The sequence below is a fragment of the Thamnophis elegans genome, chromosome 7 (assembly GCF_009769535.1).
Source record: "Thamnophis elegans isolate rThaEle1 chromosome 7, rThaEle1.pri, whole genome shotgun sequence".
In the NCBI taxonomy this organism is placed as follows: Eukaryota; Metazoa; Chordata; class Lepidosauria; order Squamata; family Colubridae; genus Thamnophis; species Thamnophis elegans.
Genome location: NC_045547.1, coordinates 5,440,132 through 5,461,774, shown reverse-complemented (window position 1 = coordinate 5,461,774; position 21,643 = coordinate 5,440,132). Strand labels below are relative to the sequence as shown.

General features: G+C 44.0%; 1 protein-coding gene across 1 annotated transcript in view; it reads left to right on the top strand.

The window, feature by feature from the left end:
• Nucleotides 1-1,343: 1,343 nt before the first annotated feature.
• The window catches only part of SFMBT2 (Scm like with four mbt domains 2), a gene marked incomplete at its 3' end in the record, with an annotated part of 34,835 nt that continues 14,535 nt past the window's right edge, over nucleotides 1,344-21,643 (top strand). Inside the window, exons 1-8 of the mRNA XM_032221088.1 lie at nucleotides 1,344-1,440; nucleotides 5,699-5,796; nucleotides 8,477-8,717; nucleotides 13,621-13,709; nucleotides 14,005-14,251; nucleotides 17,583-17,680; nucleotides 18,439-18,540; nucleotides 19,534-19,681. Coding sequence (XP_032076979.1) covers nucleotides 1,344-1,440; nucleotides 5,699-5,796; nucleotides 8,477-8,717; nucleotides 13,621-13,709; nucleotides 14,005-14,251; nucleotides 17,583-17,680; nucleotides 18,439-18,540; nucleotides 19,534-19,681 — 1,120 coding nt within the window. The remainder of the gene's footprint in view (nucleotides 1,441-5,698; nucleotides 5,797-8,476; nucleotides 8,718-13,620; nucleotides 13,710-14,004; nucleotides 14,252-17,582; nucleotides 17,681-18,438; nucleotides 18,541-19,533; nucleotides 19,682-21,643) is intronic.

The following is a 21,643-nucleotide window of genomic DNA, read 5'->3' as shown; positions in this document are numbered from 1 at the left end:
AGACTCTTTTGGTTTTTCCAGGGGGAAAAAAAATCTTTAAAAAATCCAGATTTCAGATTTGGACTTCGTGTTCCCAGAATCCCCCAGCTAATTATGGCTGGCTGAGGGATCCTGGGAGTTGAAGTCCACAAGTCTTAAAAGTTGCCACGTTTCGACTGGTACAAAGCATGCCGAATGTTAACATTTTTTTTAATCGCTGCAGTTGTTACGCGAATCACATAATTGTTAAGCAAATCCAGCTTGATTGCGACCGGGGTGGGATGCAGTGACAGTTGTAAATGCAAGAACTGGTTCAGGGTGTTATAATTTATAACTTACCAGATGGTGGTAAGTCCAGGACTATCTTTATGGAGCATTTTGAAGGAGTGGCTTAAAACTCTTCAAATTGCCAAAGTTGAAAAAATATTGGTTTGGGGTACCCAGTCCAGAAGTCCCCATGTTTTGGATACACGAAGGAAAGATTTTAACAGGTTAACAGAGTTGAAGGGACCTTATAGGTCATCTAGACCAACCTCCTGCTCAAGCAGGAGACCCTACACCATTTCTGACAAATGGCAGTCCAATCTCTTCTTGAAAGCCTCCAGTGATGAAGCTCCCACAACTTCTGAAGGCAACTTCAGCTCTATAGGTCAATTGTTCTCGCTGTCAGTGAATTACTCCTTATTTCTAGGTTGAATCTCTCCTTGTTCAGTTTCCATCCATTGTTCCTTGTCCGACCTTCAGGTGCTTTGGAAAATAGCTTGACCCCCGCCTCTCTATGGCAGCCCCTCAAATATTGGATCACTGCTATCCTGTCTCCCCTGGTCCTTCTCTTCACTAGACTAGCCAGGCCCAGTTCCTGCAACCGTTCATTGTATGTTTTGGCCTCCAGCCCCCCTAATCATCCTGATTGCTCTCTGCACTTTTTCTAGAGTCTTTTTTTATAGTGTGGTGACCAAAACTTGATACAGTACTCCAGGCGTGGTCTTATTAGGGCTTTATAGAGTGGTATTGGTACCTCCCTTGATCTTCATTAATGCGATTTAGGATTGTGTTGGCTTTTTTGGCTGCTGCTGCACACTATTGGCTCCTGTTTAGCTGGTTGTCCACTAAGACTCCAAGATCCCTCTCACAGTCACTGTTATTAAGCCTGGTTTCACCCAGTCTATATGTGTCCTTTTGGTTTTTCTTACCTAAGGACTTAACTTTTCTCTACATTGAATTTCATTTTCTTAGATAGGGCCCAAAAAAGAGCGAAAGGAAAGGATTTTTCAATGAGAAAAGTTTCCTTTAAAGCTCTTGTCTTTATTTCTACAGGAATGTCACTTTCTGGGTTGAAGATCAAACCAACTTTGGCCTGAGTGATGGAGAATGGGACACCTCTGATCCTTAAGATGGAGGATTCGCATCACCTCCCTCTGGAAAAGCATCCCAGCCCAGCAGCTAACGGCAACAAGGAATGCTTTCATTCAGGTGCTTTTTAAAATATTTCCCTATTCAACCTTGCAACCTATTGATGACTTTTGACTGCTGCAATGAATGGGAAATTATCCAGCAGTTTCGATTGATTAAAAATGTGGTTTGGTGCCAGTCTTAAATTTTCACACGTGTGCAAATTTGTGTGCAAATGTCTTGCAGCAGCTGCGTTGGCTGCAAATTGTCTCTGGTTCAAGGTGCTGTTGTCACCTCTTAAGTCCTATGTGGCTTCAGACAAGGTTCTTGGAAGGATTGCCTTTTCATTATTTTATTTATTAGTTATTTTTCAATCACCGTGAGTCGGGCAGGCATATACATTTTTCTTAATAAATAAATAGCAAATATTTAACCTTTGACGTGCCCAAACAAATGCAGTCTCAACTTGCAATCATTCATTTTGTGACAGTTTGAACCTACCGTATTTTTTCGGGTTATAAGATGCACCTGACTATAAGACACATCTAAATTTAGAAGAAGGAAACAACAAAAAAAGGTTTTGGCTTTTGTGCGCCCCATTTTAGGCCCTTTTGGGGGTCTTTTTTCTGACCTTTACCAGCCTTTTTTCTACCCATTTTGTAGGCTTTTTTCAGCCCCTTTTTTGATGCTTTTTGGCTCATTTTGGGGGCTTTTTGGCCCGTTTTTTTCCAAAGAAATGGGCTGGGAAAAGCCTCAAAAATTTGCCAAAAAAGATTCAAAAATGGGGTGGAAAAAAGTCCCGAAAACGGGCTGAAAAAGGCTGAAAATAGGCCCAAAAATGGGGTGTGCAGAGGCCAAAAAATGGCCACTGGGTGAGCGGGGCTTCAGCAATATTCGGTCTATAAGAGACACAGACATTTTAACCCCCTTTTGGGAGACAAAAAGTGTGTCATATAGTCCGAAAAATATGGTATAATGGCACTTAAAAAAGGGACTTAGGATCGTTTTTGACACTGTTGTAGCAACCCCGTGATCATGTGATCAGAATTCGGGATACTTGACAATTGACTCATATTTATGACGGCTGCAGTGTCATCTTTTGCGACCTTTTGACAAGCAAAATCGATGTGGAAGCCAGATTCACTTACAGACTGAATAACTTTAGTGATTCACTTAACAAGTGTGGCAAGGAAAGTTGTAAAATAGGGCAAAACTCACTTAACAAATTTCTGACTTGACAAGATAAATTTTGGTCGTAAGTTGAGGATTACCTGTAAATGAGGGTGATCATGAGTTGTCCTGACAATCTAAACCATTCACTGGTAAAAGTGGAGTAGAGACAGTCGTCGACTTACAATAGTTCATTTAATGACCGTTCAAAGTTACAACCGCACTGAAAAAAGGGACTTTTGACCATTTTTCACACTTACGACTGTTGCACCATCCCCATGTCGCATGATCAAAATTCAGATGTTTGGCAGCTGACTCATATTTATGACGGCTGCACTGCCCAGGGATCACGTGATCCCCTTTTGCGACCTTCTGACAAGCAAAGTCAATGGGGAAGCCGGATTCACTTAACAACCGTGCTCCTAACTTAACAACTGCAATGCTTCACTTAACAACTGACCAGAAAGGTCGTAAAACAGTGGAAAACTCACTTAACAAATGTCTCAATTAGCAGCAGTCATTTGGGGCTCAATTTTAGTCATAAGTTGAGGCCTGCCTGTAATTTGGGAGTTTGGGGATAGGCGATAGAACCAAGAAGTGAGAAATGATTTTTTTCCCCTATCCAGGAATGCTGCTCCTTTAAAAAAAAACAAAAAAAAAACTCACACTGTCTTTGAAAAAGGGACAACATGAAACTCCATCTCGATCTATTTATATATCCTTATCCGGTTGAAAATTGACAAGGTTGTGCTTCAAAAATGCCCTTTTTAACGCTTACATGTTTGCAAACGGTGCTTTTCTATTCCTATGAAATAATAAAGAGCACTACGGGGGTTGTTGTTGATGTACCTTTTAAAGATCCGTCTGGCGAAGTTGTTGCTTCGGGCACTTTTGTCTCGACAACCTTAAATCCTCGGGGATCGATGTTTTCCTGCAGCGCATGGGAAGCATGGATTTTAAAGGCTTAGCAAAGCATATTGCTCAAAGCTGAGTTGATTACGTTCGGTGTTTCCAAAGATGAGGGAGAAAGCAGTGGGTTCATTCTTCTGTATTCAGATATTTTGGTTTATCCAATCTTTTCTTGGACGAGTTGCAAGAAAAGTTGAGTTCAGAAGAAGACTGAAAGAAAGAACAAGATTTCCCGTGATATTGAATGTACCTCATTTTTCGGAGTATAAGATGCACCAAGATTTTAAAGAGGCAAATTTAAAAAAAAAGGTTTTGCACTCTGCAGACCTCCCAAAAACGGTCCGTTTTTTGTCAAAAAAAAAAGGGCATGCATAGCCTTTAGGAGGCTTGCAGAGTACTCTTGGGGGCTATTCACGGCCATTTTGGTGAAGGGGTCGGGGTTTCAGGAGGCAGAAAATGCTGTATTCAGTGTGTAAGATGCACCCAGATTTTCAGCCTCTTTTGAGGGAAAAAGGTGTGTCTTATACTCTGAAAAATACGGTGTATCTGTATCTAATTCAGCATTTCTCAACCGTGGGAACTTGAAGATAGGTGGTTCCCAGAATTCCCCAGCTGGCTGGGGTATTCTGGGAGTTGAAGTTCACACATCTTCAAATTGCCACGATTGAGGAAAAACTGGTGCAAATATTGGCTGGGTCTGCAAAGTCTTCAGATCTACTCATCCTTCCAGACCCTAATAATTTATTACTACCATTACTTTGCACAGCAATTATAAACACTTATTGTATAGCATCTAACAGAATAACAGAGTTGGAAGGGACCTTGGGGGTCTTCTAGTCCACCACCTGCTCAGGCAGGAAAGCCTATACCATTTCAGACAAATGGCTGTCCAATGATCTTCTTAAAAAAACACCCACAACTTCTGGAGGCAAGCTGTTCCACTGGTTAATTCTTGGATAATGTCTTAGGCTCTGAAATTTTGTCCTGATCCTCATCATAAGAGAAGAAGGAGCTTGGGGGGAGGTGAGATGAAGGAAATGAGGCTTATTCTTGATCAACTGTGGTTATAAATGACGATTCACAAGGTATGAATGGAGGCCCTTGTTATTTTAATGGCTGGTGGAGCGTTAAAAGACCCTTAGTGGTCACTTTAATGGTCCCTTATTGATCTTAATGGTCTCCTGCTTGAGCAGGGGGTTGGACTAGAAGACCTTCAAGGTCCTTTACAGCTCTGCTCCAATGAGATTAGACATGGGGACAAAGGCCAAGGTAGAGTAATAGAATAACAGAGTTGGAAGGGACCTTGGAGGTCTTCTAGTCCAACCCCCAGCTTAGGGAGGAAACCCTATACCGTTTCAGACAAATGGCTATGCAACATCTTCTTAAAGACTTCCAGTGTTGGGGCATTCACAACTTCTGGTGGCAACTTCTGTTCCACTGATGAATTGTTTTCACTGTCAGGAAATTTCTCCTTAGTTCTAGGTTGCTTCTCTCCTTGATTAGTTTCCACCCATTCCTTCTTGTCCTTCCCTCTGGTTCTTTGGAGAATAGCTTGACTCCCTCTTCTTTGTGGCAGCCCCTGAGATATTGGAAGACTGCTATCATGTCACCCCCTAGTCCTTCTTTTCATTAAACTAGACATACCCAATTCCAGAAAGATATAAGGCCTTCGTGTTCATAAACATTTATTATTGACATCAACTTGTTTTTCTGTTATATTTTTAAAGGTTTAACTTATCCAAACATAGTGAAAACATTTATTATTATTATTATTATTATTATTATTATTATTATTATTATTATTATTATTTAGCGTATGCATCTATAGAGGTCATGGAATCAATGATATGCAACATTAATAAAACATTGTACCTACAAATACAAAACTTAGCTTAAATGAAGCATCAGCGTAGACACATTTTGTAAGCCCTCCTGTAAAATTGCTCATTTGTTTGTTTCTTATATTATTATTTTGGTCGGTTGCGGAGTAAGCCAGATGTTCAGACTGGATTTGGGTGGGGTTTTTTTTTGCAATTATCAAGTCCTTTGTAAGCCGTTCTGTGCTGCGTTTTGCAATTGACTGATGGGGAGTTTGTCAATTCCAATGACGTTTATATTATTTTTATTATTTTTATTTTACTTGCTGCCCGTCTTGTTTCAGAACTTTCAGCATTCAAGGAATTCAAATCATCAAAGATAAATGTTTTTTTTTAATGTTTTTTTTTTAAATCATCATTATCATTTAAAGCAGATGAAAGCTCCAACCCCGAGGAGGCTGTCTTCAGTTGGGATGAATACCTGGAAGAGACAGGCTCTACAGCAGCTCCACACTCCTTATTTAAGCACGTAAGCGCATTGCCTGAACGGTAGGGTTTCTAGTCCTCATTGAGATTTTAGAAACAGCACAATTCTGTTTACTTAAAAGTAATTTCTGTTGCATTCAGGAATCCCCGGGCTACCCAATGCGGACTACAATTCCCATTATTTCTGATCATTAGCTGCTGGATACTGATATTTGAAATTGCATAGAGATTCTAGTCTTGGTTTAAATGGGCAGGACATGGGAAAAGGAGCTCAGTTAAGGACCTAGCAAAAAAAAAAGAAGAAGAAGCTTAAACTGGCTGGATAGAAGCCAATTCTTTTTCCCTGCAATTGTTCAGCTGTGAAATTAAGGCAGAGAAAGATAAAGAGACACGCATATTCAACTTAAGCCTGCAAATTAGTGGGAAAATGCTTTGCGAAGTTTAGCCTGGGAATCTTTCGTTTTGGCCAAAGAGAGAGTTGAAAGGCATCTAGCTGGCATGACAGGGAATTGATCGTGGCGGTTTCTAAAATTCAAAGCTCTATAATAAAATAGAAGAACATATTTGAACAATAACGGGGACCTTATAAAGAAAAGGAAGACTCGTGTGGTATTATTGGACAAATTGGTTACAGCTTTGGTTTTTGCAATCCTGACAAGCCTTCTGGTTTGTTTGTTTTAAAAAGCTTTGTAAGTGTATTTTGTACTAGTTGATAACCCGGCGTTGCCCGGATATTTACATATCCCAATCCTGCATTAGACAGGAATGGTGATGTTAAGTGGCAACGTCAGCGCAGAATGGGCTGTCCTCCCTTCTTCCATGAACGTCGTTGCAATTCCCAAAGAGGCTATGGCAAGAGCAACTTCTCCCTGAGCCCTGATTTTGGTGACAATTAAATTACTTAAAAATGTTTCACCTGTGCACTCCAGAAGTGTAAATTCTAATGTTGGATTTTCCCCCTTACCAGAGGGAGCCCCCTTGTGGAGCACCGTGAAGCCGTTACCGTGGCAACTCCACTGCGCTGTACAGTAGAAGCCATTTTACAGCAGTACAGTAGAAACCATTTTAAGGCACAACAGGCTATATATTAACAGAACACACACACTGAGGGGTTTTAGGGGTGTCTTACCCCCACAGTGTTTTTTTCCAGAGAGTAAGTCATCTGTCTACCAAGTTTGGTTGAAATTGCTCAGAGTTATGTTGGAACATACACACAGACACACACACACACACACACACACACACACACACACACACACACACACATATGATATAGATAGATAGATAGATAGATAGATAGATAGATAGATAGATAGATAGATAGATAGATAGATAGATATGGATAGAAATAGATAGATAAATAGATATAGATAGATAAATAGAGAGAGAGAGAGATTACTGATTACAGTGAAACTTTAAAATTGATGAAAACGATGCAGCTATAATAATTAAAGGGTACACAATGATGACGAGAATGAGCTAATTATTTTATCTTTACAAGCAGTGGAAAAGAAGAGTGAAAGGGAAAAAAATTAGAAAGGAACAACAGTAGATATTCACATCACAGCTTCCCCTGCATGTATGTCTGTGTGTGGTTTCAATAAAAGGTGACTATTTCATTGTAAGGATCTTTATGAAATCTACATCTATACAGCAGACCTGGACTTCCAATCACAATTGGCCCCAAATCTCTGTTGCTAAATTATTCTGTGAGTTTTGCCTCATTTTTGCTACAGTTGTTAGTTCTTAAAGTCTGCAGAGATTCTCAGTCATCCAGGTCATGGTTGTCCCAAAGGTGCTTTTTCGGGAAGCCACTGGACTTTCTTGTTTTTTTCTTTTGAAGACATTCTGCTTCTCATCCAAGAAGCTTCTTCGGCTGTGGAATGGAAGGAAACGTCTTCAAAAGAAAAAAGAAAAAAGACAGTCCAGTTGCCTCCTGAAAAAGCACTTTTGGGACAACCATGACTTGGAGGACTGAGAATCTCTACAGACTTTTAGCTACACAATTTGGGATGGACACCCTTTGAATGATGTGGGAGTAGGAATGGATTTCCAGAGGAAAAATTGCAGACTACAGGAACCAGAAGCACTAACTCAGGTGACCCTGAGGACACAGATCAACCTCCAGGTGGCCTCAAGGACTCTTTAAAAGGATGCAAATGACCAGCTATCTGCAAGGAATATCAATCCTTCCATTCGCCACCATCCAGTCAGAGCTGAAGAAGCGTCTTGGATGAGAAGTAAAACATCTTCAGAAGAAAAAACAAAACAGTCCAGTTGCCTCCCGAAAAAGCACCTTTGGGACACTGACGTCTTAAGTTAGTAACAAGGTTGTTAAGTGAATCTGATTTCTCCAATTGCTTAGAATCTGATTCTGGAGTTACAATGGCACATTAAAAAAAAAATGTTTTTCACACCAAGCTGGCATGCCTTTAAGACAGTCGCACAGTTGAAAGCTTAACAACTGTGTTACTCAACAACGACTGCAGTGATTCACTTAACTGTGGCGAGAAAGGTCGTAACACGAAGCAGAACTCACAAGCTGCCTTGCTTAGCAACAGAAATATTGATCTCAATTGTGTCTGTAAATCAAGAAGCATCTCTATTGGTTTGGAATGTAGTTACTCAAATTAGTGTAATCCATATTATAGATTGCTGACCCTTCTCCTCCTCCCTTTGCTGCCTTCCCAAATGGCATTTACCTCCGTGTCTCCGTTCTCCAGGTGGAAATCAGCCTTCAGAGCAGTTTGCAGCCTGGTATGAAACTTGAAGTGGCCAACAAGCACAACGTGGACACCTACTGGGTGGCCACTACCATCACCACCTGTGGCCAGCTGCTGCTGCTGCGTTACTGCGGTTACGAAGACGACCGCCGCGCTGACTTCTGGTGTGATGTGATGACCGCTGACCTCCACCCTGTAGGCTGGTGCACGCAGAACGGGAAAGTGTTGATGCCCCCGGATGGTGAGGCCGAAGCTGTGTTGCGGGTCTCAAATTGTGTGATGATGCACCATCACCTAGGGAGGTGGCTCCCTCCCTTTGACGCAGTTGCAGAAATGTTTGGCGGAGCAGGGTGTGTTTAGAAGGTGTTGTGGCAGCAGATTCAGACAGTGAGGAGGTTGGGGAGGAACATGGGCCAGTCCTGGAGTCTGGGGAAGGCTCTGATGAGGGCTCCGTGTCGGAGGCAGAGATGGGGCCAGGGCCCTAAGCCAGTTATCAGCTGCCTTCAGAGTCAGACATCAGTGAGGCAGAAGAACAGCTGGAGCCTGTTCCCAGTGTGCGCATGCGCAGAGTTGCCAGACAAAGGGAAGAGCTAAAGAACAAGGGTCGACTTGGGAGTAAGGCCACAGGTGGACGATGAATGGCCCCTCCCAGAGGAAATAAAAGAGGAGCGAAAGGGGAGTGGAGTTTGCAGGAGACAATTAATTCGCTTAATTGGTTTGTGACTCTCCGAGATTCCTTGCCAAGTTTTGCAGGTATCGGCCTGTCAGCTCTCCAAGCCAGATAAGGTCTGTGACTGTAAATCCTCCTTGAAAGACTTTGCTGGATGTGAATGAGCAGAATTCACAGTCAATTAATGAAAGAAGCTTTTGTCGGGACCAGGAGTTTGCTTCATGCTCTTGGAAGCCTTGGTCATTACAGAAGGCTTGGTTTGACAAGTGTGTGCAGGTCTCTGAAAGTCTGTGGAAATTCTCAGTCCTCTTGGTTGCCCCAGAGGTGCTTTTATTTTTCAAGAAGCAGCCGGACTTTCTCGTTTTTCTTTGAAGAGGTTTCGCTTCTCATCCAAGAAGCTTCTTCAGCTCTGACTGGATTCTCCTTCCATTCCACACCATTCACTCAGAGCTGAAGAAACTTCTTGGATGAGAAGCGAAACCTCTTCAAAGAAAAAAAAAACAGAAAGTCCAGTTGCCTTTTGAAAAAAAGCAGGGGAGCAGGGCGGTGTGTGTGTGTGTCGCCCACTCATTGCATTATGGGTGTGGGGCGTGCACAGGGGTGGGTTTCTCGCCCCGTTCCAACCGGTTCGGTTGGAACGAGGCCGGCGGCGTCCTCGCGCATGTGTGCGGCGTCCTCGCGCACGCGTGCGTACTAGCGTCTGTGCGATGCTCCAGCTGCTCCTGGAGGATCGCGCAGGCGCTGTATGCGTCCTGCTCATGCGTGGAAGCGCAGAATTCATCAAAACCGGGTAAGGAGCGGGCGCGCGGGCGCAGGGTGGGGGCCTTCGCCGTTCCCGGAAGTTACTTACTTCCGGGTTCGGCGACCAACCGGATCGCAGGGACCGCCGCGAACCGGTTGAAACCCACCCCTGGGCGTGCATATGCTTTCGGCAAGTAACAACAAAAAGGTTAGTCATCATTCGTAGTCCCAACTGAGCAGTGGGTTGGACTAGAAGACCTCCGAGGTCCCTTCCAACTCTGTTATTCTATTCTATTTTCCATTCCTTGTCTTCACAAATGTTCTTCTTTTGATCCCAGAAAAAAAATCCTTTTTCAGAAAGATTCTGCAGGCCTGCTGCAATTATTCTGGTAGTTGTTTTTAACATCTGTCTGAACATGTGATTATTGGCACCGCTGAATGCCGATTATATTTTTCCATTCCTGGAAACATTATCTAACCCAGACAATGAAAAAAAAATGTTGTCCCTTTGCCAGGAACGTGGCTACCTACATCAGGAGGAAGCCGATTACACAGTGCCTCCCGATTGTCCATGGGATTAATTTATTAAGTTTCTAGTCCTGATGATGAAGATATTTGCAATTCTGGGTGTCGTGGTCGGACATATCTAGAATCCACTGACGAGGGAAGACTTTTTAAGTTTAAAAAAAGTCAGATTCTTCACTGTTCTATCCGGGCAATATGAAATTTGAACTTTTCTACTTTATTCCACTCATTTCCATCTTTTATTTTGTTTTTGTTTTTCCCATTGTGTTTTTTTTTTCCCATTGTGTTTTATTAGACTTACATCAGCCATTTGAAAAGTGTGGTTTTTACTCCGTGATATTAAGTTGTAGACCTGCCTCACTTTCCCTTATGAAATGTTCGGCAAATCTCTCTGGGCCTTTTTAAAGCTTCATTTTTATTTTATTTTCTTTGGAGAAATGCTCCCAGTATCCTAGCAACCTCCAAATAACCTGTGGGTAAAACAAACAATGGCAAGAAAATGTACAATTTGGCTTCAGGCGGCAAGAAGCAAGTTAATGGCCCATAACTATTTCTAAATAATATTTTGTGTGCGCTGAAATGCCAGAGTAGACATTTATGGAAGAATGAATGAGTACCCATTTTGTGCTAATACAGGGGTTTTTCAGTGACACACAAGTTAGTTAAAAACAAAACAGCTAAGAGGTTTTGTGAATGGGCTTAAATGCAGCTAATTTTATCAATTTCTCCAAGCAACTTTGAAACTTGGTGTGGTGGCTTTTGGTTTGTGTGTGTGTGTGTGTGTGTGTGTGTGTGTGCGTTGCATTTTGAGTTGAGTGCTTTTCTCTGTTTTCTATGGCCGCTATTACAATTAAACTATTGAGCTGTGTGTTTGGCTTGTGTAATTTGATGAAAATTGCCTGTGTTTCTCCACCATCCCCTTGGCGAATGGAGAGATTTATTTTGCAATCAGCTGTGTTAAGGAAATCGATTGGATCTGTTTGGATGAAGCTGGAGAAACAGCAGCTTTGAGAGAGCAACTAAGAAGGATATTTAGAAGACACCCCAAAGATTGGGGCTGTGAGCTTCCTTGTAGAAGACGTTTCATTTCATTTCATTTATTAAATTTTTACAGGCCGCCCAATCCAGGAGGACTCCGGGCGGCTCACAATGAAAGAAGAAAAAAGAAAAACAAAATAAGTAAAAAAATAGTTTAAAATTCACAACACACATACGTTCTAATCGGGGCTGGACCTTAACACTAAGGTCAACAGCCCCAGGCCTGCCGGAACAGCCAGGTTTTAACGGCTTTCCTGAAGGCCATGAGAGTGGGTAAGGTCCGGACCTCGGGGGGCAGCTGATTCCACAGGGTCGGAGCAGCCACAGAGAAGGCTCTCCTCCGGGGGAGAGACGTTGCAAAGCCAGGCTGCCAAAACAGAGGTAGTATAGTAAATCTTTAATGAGGAAGGATCAGAGGGAAGGGAAGAAGAGGGAGGAAGGAAGGGAAGAAAAAAGGCAGAGGAGGAGGGAGGGAAGGAAGGAAGGAAAAAGCAGAGAAAGGAGAAGAAGGGAGGGAGGATTAGAAGGAAGGCAGGAAAGGGAAGGGAATAAGGGAGGGAGGAAGAGAGGAAAGAAAAAAGACGGAGGAGGGAAGGAAGGAAGGAAGGAAAAAGGCAGAGAAGGGGGGAGGAAGGAAGGATTAGAGGGAAGGCAGGAAAGGAAGAAGAGGGAGGAAGGAAGGAAGGAAGGAAAAAGGCAGAGAAGGGAGAAAGAAGGGAGGGAGGAAGGATTGCAGGGAAGGGAAGAAGAGGAAGGGAGGAAAGAAAAAAGACAGAAGGAAGAGGGAGGGAGGAAAAAATGCAGAGAAGGAAGGCCTTTGCACCATACAGAATAATAGAGACACTTGAGTTAGTAGGAGTTAGTAGTAATTTCTGGATGTTCCAGTACATTATAAATTGAAAATTAACCAACTCTTTATGAGTCACCACAGTAGTATTGTTCAAAATGCAAACACGATTTGTGGATATAATAACAGGTTCCCAGAATCCAGATTGTGAGAAATCATTGCTTTGAATCTGTTTCGGAAGTGGACAGGCCCAGTAATGGTATCCTCTTATCTTCACTACCGGTTCAGTAGTGGGAGCGCATGCGCAGAAGGTCCGTGATGACGTCTGGGTGGGCGGAGCCTCGTGCCACCACCACTACCGGTTCGCTCGAACCAGTGAGAATGGCCGAATACCACCTCTGCAAGGGTGGGTTGCTGCCGGCCGTTTGGCGCGCAAATTTTTTTGTGCACGTGGGATTGCTTCGCTCACACACATGGCAGAGGCGTGTGCGCATTTGACCCTTAAAAGGTCTGTGCATGCGCACATTAGAAAAGAAAAAACAATACATTTTTGCATAATCAAGATGGCGTCGCCGAGGATAGAACCGGTTCAGGTGCGTATCCGGCCGAGTTACTACCTACCTGGCCGAACCGGGCTGAACCGGTAGGAACCCACCTCTGCACAGGACCCAAAATCAGGAATGACACGTTGTGATACTTCCCGAGCTCAGCCCTTTACTCTTTCACACCTACAGACAAAATCTTGCCAAAGTGAAAAACTCTCCAGTCTGCATTTCCAATATAATCTGGGAACTGTTAGGGAGAGACTGTCCTCACCCTCTTTCTCTCACACATAATATTTGGGCTGAGTTGCCTCTTCCTCCTTTGGGATGCAGCCCCTCCCTCCTGGGGATCTCCTTACATTCAATTACGTATTTTTCGGAGTATAAGACGCACCTTTTTCCCTCAAAAAAGAGGCTGAAAATCTGAGTGCGTCTTATACACTGAATACAGCATTTTTTGCCTCCCCAAACCCCACTCCCTTCACCAAAATGGCTGTGCATAGCCTTATGGAGGCTTTCAGAGAGCTCCTGGGGGCTGGGGAAGGCAGAAATGAGCAAAAAAGGGCCAATTTTTTGCTCCTCCAGCCCCCAGGAACACTCTATAAGCCTCCTAAAGGTTTTCCATGCCCCTTTTTTGACAAAAAATGGCCAGTTTTCACGAAAAACGGGCCATTTTTGGAAGGTTTGCAGAGTGCAAAAACATTTTTTTTAATTTGCCTCTTCAAAACCTTGGTGCGTCTTATACTCCGGTGCATCTTATACTCCAAAAGTACGGTTCTTAAAGAAAGAGATTAGTTATCATGTCCTTCAAATAATCACATCTTCCTCTTCTATTTTCCAGCTATCAAAGAGAAATACTCGGACTGGACGGAGTTCCTCATACGTGATTTGACAGGTTCCCGAACAGTGCCTGCAAATTTACTAGAAGGCGTAGGTATTGACTTAATTTCTGTTCCCAAGGGCTGCTGTGTTTATAGTGTTGTTTACTGTAGGTTTGCCACCCAGCAGAAAATAAGGGATGGGATACGGGTAGTCCTCGACTTACAGCAGTTCATTTAATGACTGTTCGAAGTTACAACGGTGCTGAAAAAAGTGACTTAGGACTCAGCAACGGGTTCATATTTACAACGGGTCGGGTGATCCCCTTTTGCGACCTTCTGACAAGCAAAGTGTGACATGTTCCGTGACGTTTAAGTAACAAGGCGTGTTGCTTCTGTTCCAACAGCCTCTGCGAGGGAAAAACGCTATAGATCTCCTTACCCTGGATTCCTTAATAGAGCTGCGGGATAGCCAGAGTCCCTTTCGGTTCTGGATAGTGAGCGTGGTTGAGAATGTCGGCGGACGATTGCGCCTTCGCTACGCAGGATTGGAGGAAACTGATTCTTACGACCAGTGGCTGTTTTACTTGGATTGCAGACTTCGACCGGTGGGCTGGTGTCAAGAGAATAAATACCAGCTGGAACCACCTGCAGGTACCAGAAATTACTATCTATTCACCTATCACCTGTTCATGTTTCCATCCATTCATCCATCCAACTAACCAATTATTCCACCATCCATCCATGAATAAATTCATACATGCATGCATCCTTCTGTCCATTCATAAATCCATCCATTCATAAATCCGTCCATTCATCTTTCCATTCATCCATGCACCCCTCCATCCCATCCATCTAGCCATCCATCCATCCACCCATCTAACCAACATGCATCTGTTCTTCCCTCCATTGAGCCATCCATCTAACCAACCATTCAACCATCCCTCCATGCATAAATCCATGCATCCCTCCATCCTTCCCTCCGTCCTTCCCTCCATCCATGAACCCCTCCATCTATCCATTCATTAACCCATCCATCTAATCAACATGCATCCATCTTTCCATCCATTGAGCCATCCATCTAACCAACCGTTCAACCATCCCTCCATGCATAAATCCATGCATCCCTCCATCCTTCCCTCATCCATGAACTCCTCCATCTATCCATTCCTTCATCCATCCATCTAACCAACATGCATCCATCCTTCCATCCATTGAGCCATCCATCTAACCAACCGTTCAACCATCAAACCATGCATAAATCCATGCATCCATCCATCCATGAACCCCTCCATCTATCCATTCATTCACCCATCCATCTAACCAACATGCATCCATCCGTCCATGCATAAATCCATGCATCCATTCATCCTTCCCTCCATCCATGAACTCCTCCATCTATCCATACACCCATGCATAAATCGATGTATCCATTCATAAATCCATCCATCCATTCATCCAATGTGTTAATGTCATTTGGTTCATCTTGAGAAAAACTAAGCAAAGTTGGGTAGTCTTTCGACAGGAGGCCAGGGAAATCTCAGGCTAAATTGGCAATGCAAAAGCGCGCGTGCGCGCGCGCACACACACACACACACCCCACCCTAGAAAAAAGCTACTGTTGCAAAGAAAACAAACTCGATGTGTCTCAATGTCAACAGGAGCCAACTTAGCTCAAAGCAGCCTTCATTTAAGGCAAACAACATCTGCACATCTTTGGCTGATCTTGAAAAGCCAAGTAGGATTAAATTTAGTGGGCTATGTGTAGGAGTAAGCCATCACCCTTAAGGGCTGTAATTTTCCTGGAAGCAACAGATGAATATCTCTGCGCGATCATCAATCTTCTCTCAAAACTTTTAATAAAGTCTTATTTAAAAAATAATAAAGAGATGAAGTTGATTCAAGGGAGCCTTTACTTCCCCTAATCTTATTTTAAGCAGCTGTCTTGTGTCTTAACAATACGGATTTTAAAGTGTTTGTGACTTTGCTTTGTCAAATTTCCTTTTTTGACATCAGGCAGGCTGGCTGGGGAATTCCGGGAGTTGAAGTCCACAGTTTTTTAAAATTTCCAGGGCTGAGAAAACACTGCTTTGAAACTAACCAGATTATGGCTCCCCTGTTTTTCTCACCAAAATGAGCTGCATTGCTGCGAAAAGGCCAGCATGACACAATAAAAGCTAGTTTAGGGCCAAATGCCAGGCATCTGAGCTTTTTGTCTTCATTAACAATTAAATTGACTTCTTTTTTTCTCTGCAGAGAGGAACCAGGTTTCCTCAAATCAAACAACCCTTTTCACTTTCCTATCATGGTTCCTTCTGGACGGGGCATGGAGGAGTGAAATCCTCAACAGAGTACAAGAGAACAGCTAGGGGGAAAAAAAATATCTACCATATTTTTCGGAGTATAAGACACTCCGGAGTATAAGACACACATTCGTTTTTGGGGAGGAAAATAAAGGGGGGGGGATTCAGCCTCTGCCTACCAGCATCCATTGGTATTCATCTGGATAGTGTCCTTGCAGCAAACAGCGCAGGCTGATTCAGCAAGATCAGCTGATTGGTGCTTGGATCCACCTCCCGGAATACCGCCAATCAGCTGTTCCAGGCTGCAGGGGTCGTGCCACCTCCGCACATTGCGTTTTCGGCCTCTGGGACGCTCCATTTTAGACTCGTTCCAGGCTACCGGGATTGCCACAGCACATCGCTGCCGATCGCCGCCTCTTCATGTTGCGTTTTCGGCCTCCGCACACCCCGTTTTTGGCCTTCGCATGTCACATTTTCGGCCGATTCCAGGCTGTGGGAATTGCTGCCACCGCCACCAATACCCACCACTTGGAACCAGCTGAAAATGCGATGCGGGGGGGGGGGCAAAAACAGGGTGTGTGGGGGCCAAAAAATGCACCACGCAGAGGCCAAAAACGCGACACGGGGCGGTGGCGATCAGCGGCGATGTGCTGTGGCAATCCCCGCAGACGGGTCAAAAATGGGGTATGTGGAGGCTGAAAACACAACGCACGGAGGCCGAGAACAGCCAAAGAGTTGGAGCCGGCGGGTGGGCAAGGCTTTGGTGTATAAGACGCACCATATTTTTCACCCACTTCTGGGTGGGGAAGTGCGTCTCAAACTACGCATAGTACGGTAAATTACTTTTCTCTGTGAAAAGAGTTAAGTTTTGCTTAAATTACTACAAGGAATCCCCATCTTAAACTCCAGAGACTCCACAGGTTCAGTTCGAAGGAGACTTCATAGCCAGACATTTATGAAAAGTGCAAATATAAAGATTTAATACTCGACTTACAAACAGTTCCTTTTTGTGGCCATTCGATGTGTAGAGTGCGGTGGCCTAGAGGTGGAACTCTCACCACACAATCAGGAGGAAGTGAGTTCGATCCTAGGTAGAGGCCGACACTTATGTCTCTGGGCACAATGAGAATATATCTGCTGAATGTAACTGCGCATTGGTGACAGGAAGGGCATCCGGCCAATAAAACAGCTCCATTCAGTAGCCCAGACTCCACCCCACAAGGGATTATGGGATCGTTAAAAGAAGATGATTTACTGACCATTCGAAGATATGCCAGCGGTGAAAAGAGTGACTTTTTCACACTTATGACCATTACAGCATTCCCATTGTCATGTGATCAGAATTCAGATGCTCAGCAACCTACTCAAACTTACGACGATTGTAATGTCTTGGGATCCTGTGATCACTTTTTGCAACCTTCTGACAAGCAAGGTTTGGAAAAGTCAGATTCAATTAACAACCGTGTTAGCAACCTAACAACTGCAGTGAATCGCTTAACAACTGTGGCAAGGAAGGTTGTAAAATGGGACCAAGCTCACTTAACAAGCGTCTCACTTAGTGACAGAAATTTGGGGCTCAGTTGTGTTCGTAAGTCAAGGACCGCTCGTATCAGCATGCGGGATCATTGAATGTGTGCAGCTGATTTAATCCGTCGCGGAATTTCCCATGCTTTTCGCCGCAGAAATCTCTTCGCTGAAGACTGCGTCTGAATGGCGAACAGCGCTAAACACGGCTCTGACCGAGGCAGAAAAACGTTCCCTTCCCATGGAAGTCTTCAAGGTAAACCGTAATAAACCCTGATTTCTTCTTAATACACCATGATTTCTTCTTTGAGCCATTTAATTTGCCACCCTGACATCCTTTGATTTTCAGATTTGAATCTACCAAGAGAGAATTAAGCATTAGAAATGGTAGATATTCCTTTTTAAAGCTTGCTTTTAATCGCTCTCTCTGTCTTGCTCACTGTGTGTGTGTGTGTGTGTGTCTGTCTGTCTGTCTCTGCCTCTGTCTGTCTCTCTCTCTGTCTGTCTCTCTCTTTCTCCCTCCCTCCATCCCTCTCTCTCTCTCTCTCTCTTTCTTTCTCCTCTCTCTCTCTTATATACATACGAATAGATGAATAAATGTACAATACCAACAGGTGGTTCTTCCGAGTAAACACAAGGCAGGAGAGTTAGAGGCAAACACAAGCAGTTTCATTTCAGCAGACAAGCCCAGACTGACTGCTAATTTACTTCTCAGAGCAGCAGACTGCTTAGGTTTCTGTTTCAATTCTCTGCACAGACTCAGATCTGTTTAAGCTCCCATTGGCTGACTTACTTGCTATGCCTATTCATTGGCTGACCTTGTTCCCATGTCTCTCCCGGTCATGAATATTTTAACAAACTAGGACAAAACTCTCTTAACCCCTGTCTCGCTTAGCAGTGGAAATTTTGTGCTCGATTGGGGTCGTAAGTCGAGGGCCACCTGAGTACGCTGTCCCTGGCAGGATGGACCAAAGTCTTGGCTGTGATGCCAAGTTCTCTGCTTGGTTTTCCCAGGATCACGCCGATTTGAGGAACCACTCGTTCACGGCAGGGATGAAGTTGGAAGCAGTGGATCAACAAGAACCAATCGCGATTTGCCCGGCTACTGTAACTAAGGTGAGGAATCCAAAATGGGATTGAGAATTAAAACCAGATCTTCCACAGTCAAGGCAAGGCATGAGGGTTTGAAGTCTCCCAGGGTATCTTGTGGCCTGCCAGTGGTTAGCGAAGCGGTTGGGGAGGAACATGGGCCAGTCCTGGAGAACAAGGGCTCTGTGTTGGAGGCAGAGAGGCGGCCAGAGCCGTATACCAGTTATCAGCTGCCTTCGGAGTCAGACATCAGTGGGGCAGACCAACAGCTGGAGCCTGTTCCCAGTGTGCGCATGCACAGAGTTGCCATACAAAGGGAACAGCTAAAGAACATGGATTGACTTGGGAGTAAGACCACAGGTGGACGATGAATGGCCCCACCCAGAGGAAATAAAAAAGAGCGAAAAGTGAGTGGAGTTTGCAGGAGGCAATTAGTTCGCTTAATGAGTTTGTGACCCTCTGACACTCCTTGCCAAGTTTTGCAGATCTCGGCCTGGCAGCTCTCCAAGCCAGATAAGGTCTGTGACTGTAAATCCTCCCTTGAAAGGCTTTGCTGGATGTGAATGAGCAGAATTCACAGTCAATTAATAAAAGGGCTTTTGTCAGGACAAGGAGTTTGCTTCAGGCTCTCAGGAAGCCTCGGTCAGCACAGGGAGGTCCAGATGCAACATAGATTTGTTTCATCCATCCATCCATCCAGGGGTTGACCTCTTTTGCGACCCCTGCTCTGAGTTTACCACTAGAGACCATAAAGAGCTGTGGTGACGCAGTGGTCAGAGTGCAGTACTGCAGGCTACCTCTGCTGACTACTGGCTGCTGGCAATTTGGCAGTTCGAATCTCACCAGGCTGAAGGTTGACTCAGCCCTCCATTCTTCCGAGGTGGGTAAAATGAGGAGATGGTTGGGGACGATACGGTGAGTCTGTAAAACTGCTTAGAGAAGGCTGTAAAGCACTGCAAAGCAGCGTATAAGTCTAAGTGCTAAATAAATAGATAAACTCCTCTACTTGCTTCCATGTAGGTTTTCAACCACCATTTTGTGCAAGTCACTCTGGATGACCTCAGCCCCGAACCATGCAACACGTCGATGCTTTGCCACGCCGATTCCCTGGGCCTCCTGCCAGTGCAATGGTGCCTTAAAAATGGAGTTCATCTCACCCCTCCCAAAGGTTTGTCTTGTGTATGTGTAAAAATATACAAATATTTGTTGGAGGTGCAAGAGCGAGGTTGGAACATATAAACATAATCCTCAAATGAGTGATTTTGTCCAGGTTTCATACTTTCTTGAACCTCGGGTATCTCACAGGACTGTTTTAAAGCTAAAATGACAGAGGAGTGACAGAGAGAGACACTAGAATAGAATAGAACAGAACAGAACAGAAACAAATAAGAATGGAATGGGGAATAGAATACAATAGAATCAGAAGTGGTATTTGGACCAGGCAAACTGGTAGCGGAAATTTTGAGTAGTTCGGAGAGCTGGCAAATACCACCTCGGGTTGTCCCCCCTCCTCCCCCATCGTTCCCTGTCCTATATTCCCTTGTTTGAGCTAAAATAACAGCTAAGCTCGCCAGTGCTGACATCGAGGGCACTCTCATAGAACAGTAGGAAAAGATTTGGAATAATTAGAATAGAATAGAATAGAATAGAAATACAGAATAGAATAGAAATACAGAATAGAATAGAAATACAGAATAGAATAGAAATACAGAATAGAATAGAATAGAATAGAATAGAATAGAATAGAATAGAAGAATAGAGTAGAAGAATAGAATAGAAATACAGAATAGAATAGAATAGAAATACAGAATAGAATAGAAATACAGAATAGAATAGAAATACAGAATAGAATAGAAATACAGAATAGAATAGAATAGCAGAGTTGGAAGAGACCTTGGAGGTCTTCTAGTCCAACCCCCTGCTCAAGCAGGAAACCCTATATCAGTGATGGCAAACTTGTTTCGCTTTGGCTGGAGCTTGCGCACTATTGCGCATGCCCCCATGACCACTCCCGTAACTTAATGCCCCTTCGTGCCGTACCCCCTGCACATGGACACATGACACATACACACACACACGTGCCCCGTGCATTCACGCACGGCTTTCTTGGAGCTTGGGGAGGGCGAAAATGGCCTCTCCCCCCCACCCCCCAAGGCCCTCCAGAGGCCAGAAATGGGACATTTTCTGACTTCCGCTGGGCATGGTAGGTCCGTTTTTCGCCCTCCCCAGGCTCCAGAGGCTTTTAGGAAAGCCTCCGTAGGGCGAAAAACGGCCGCAAATGAAGGCCAAAATCAGCTGGTGTGCGTGCTGGAGCTGAGTAGGCAATGCCTCGTGTGCCCTAAGAAATGCTTCATGTGCCACCTGTGACACGCCTGCCATCCCAGTCCTATATCATTTCACAGCCTTTTGCTCCTTGTCCGCAAAACTCAATCTTTTGAGCAATATAAAAACCATCGATGTTGCCGCATTGGATCAACAAACTGCTGATAAGGCTCCTGGCTTCTAAGGGAATTTCTCCTCCTCCTTCCAAGACATGGCCAAGATAGAATAATAATTGGGGAGTGACGTACACATTGCTTTTAATGTACACATTAACGTACGCTCGGAAGAGCTGTTTAGATTCCCTAAGGAGAAAAAAAGACGTGTTTTATTTGATGCCAGCCAGCAAATTAATATCCATTAATTCCCCACCATATGAAAGCGCTCCGTTGACATTATTTATATTGCTGACAGCTAGATTTATAGACTTCTTTTTCCTTAAGCGTTCACAGCTGTGGGGAAGATTTCTCTCTCTCTTTGCTGGCTGATTTCTGCATTGGCGTTGTGTGTGGCACCTTCTGTTTTCCTGCGGCTTCATCCCAGAAAATGCCATTTCCAAAGCAATTAAATATTTATATTTGAAATGGGGGGGCGTAGGCCCAGTATGGGGGTAGACCAGGCAGAAATTCAAGAGGGAGATTTCCCCACCCAAAATGAAAAGGCTTCAAAGCGCCAAGTTCCCTGCCCTGTAGCACACAGGAATATGTAAACTCTCAGCAAATGATAAAGATTTTTTCACAGTTTTTTTTGTCTGGGCCAGGCGGAGGAGGCATCCTTTTGTGGATAGAAAATGCCCAGCATTTTCCTAAGA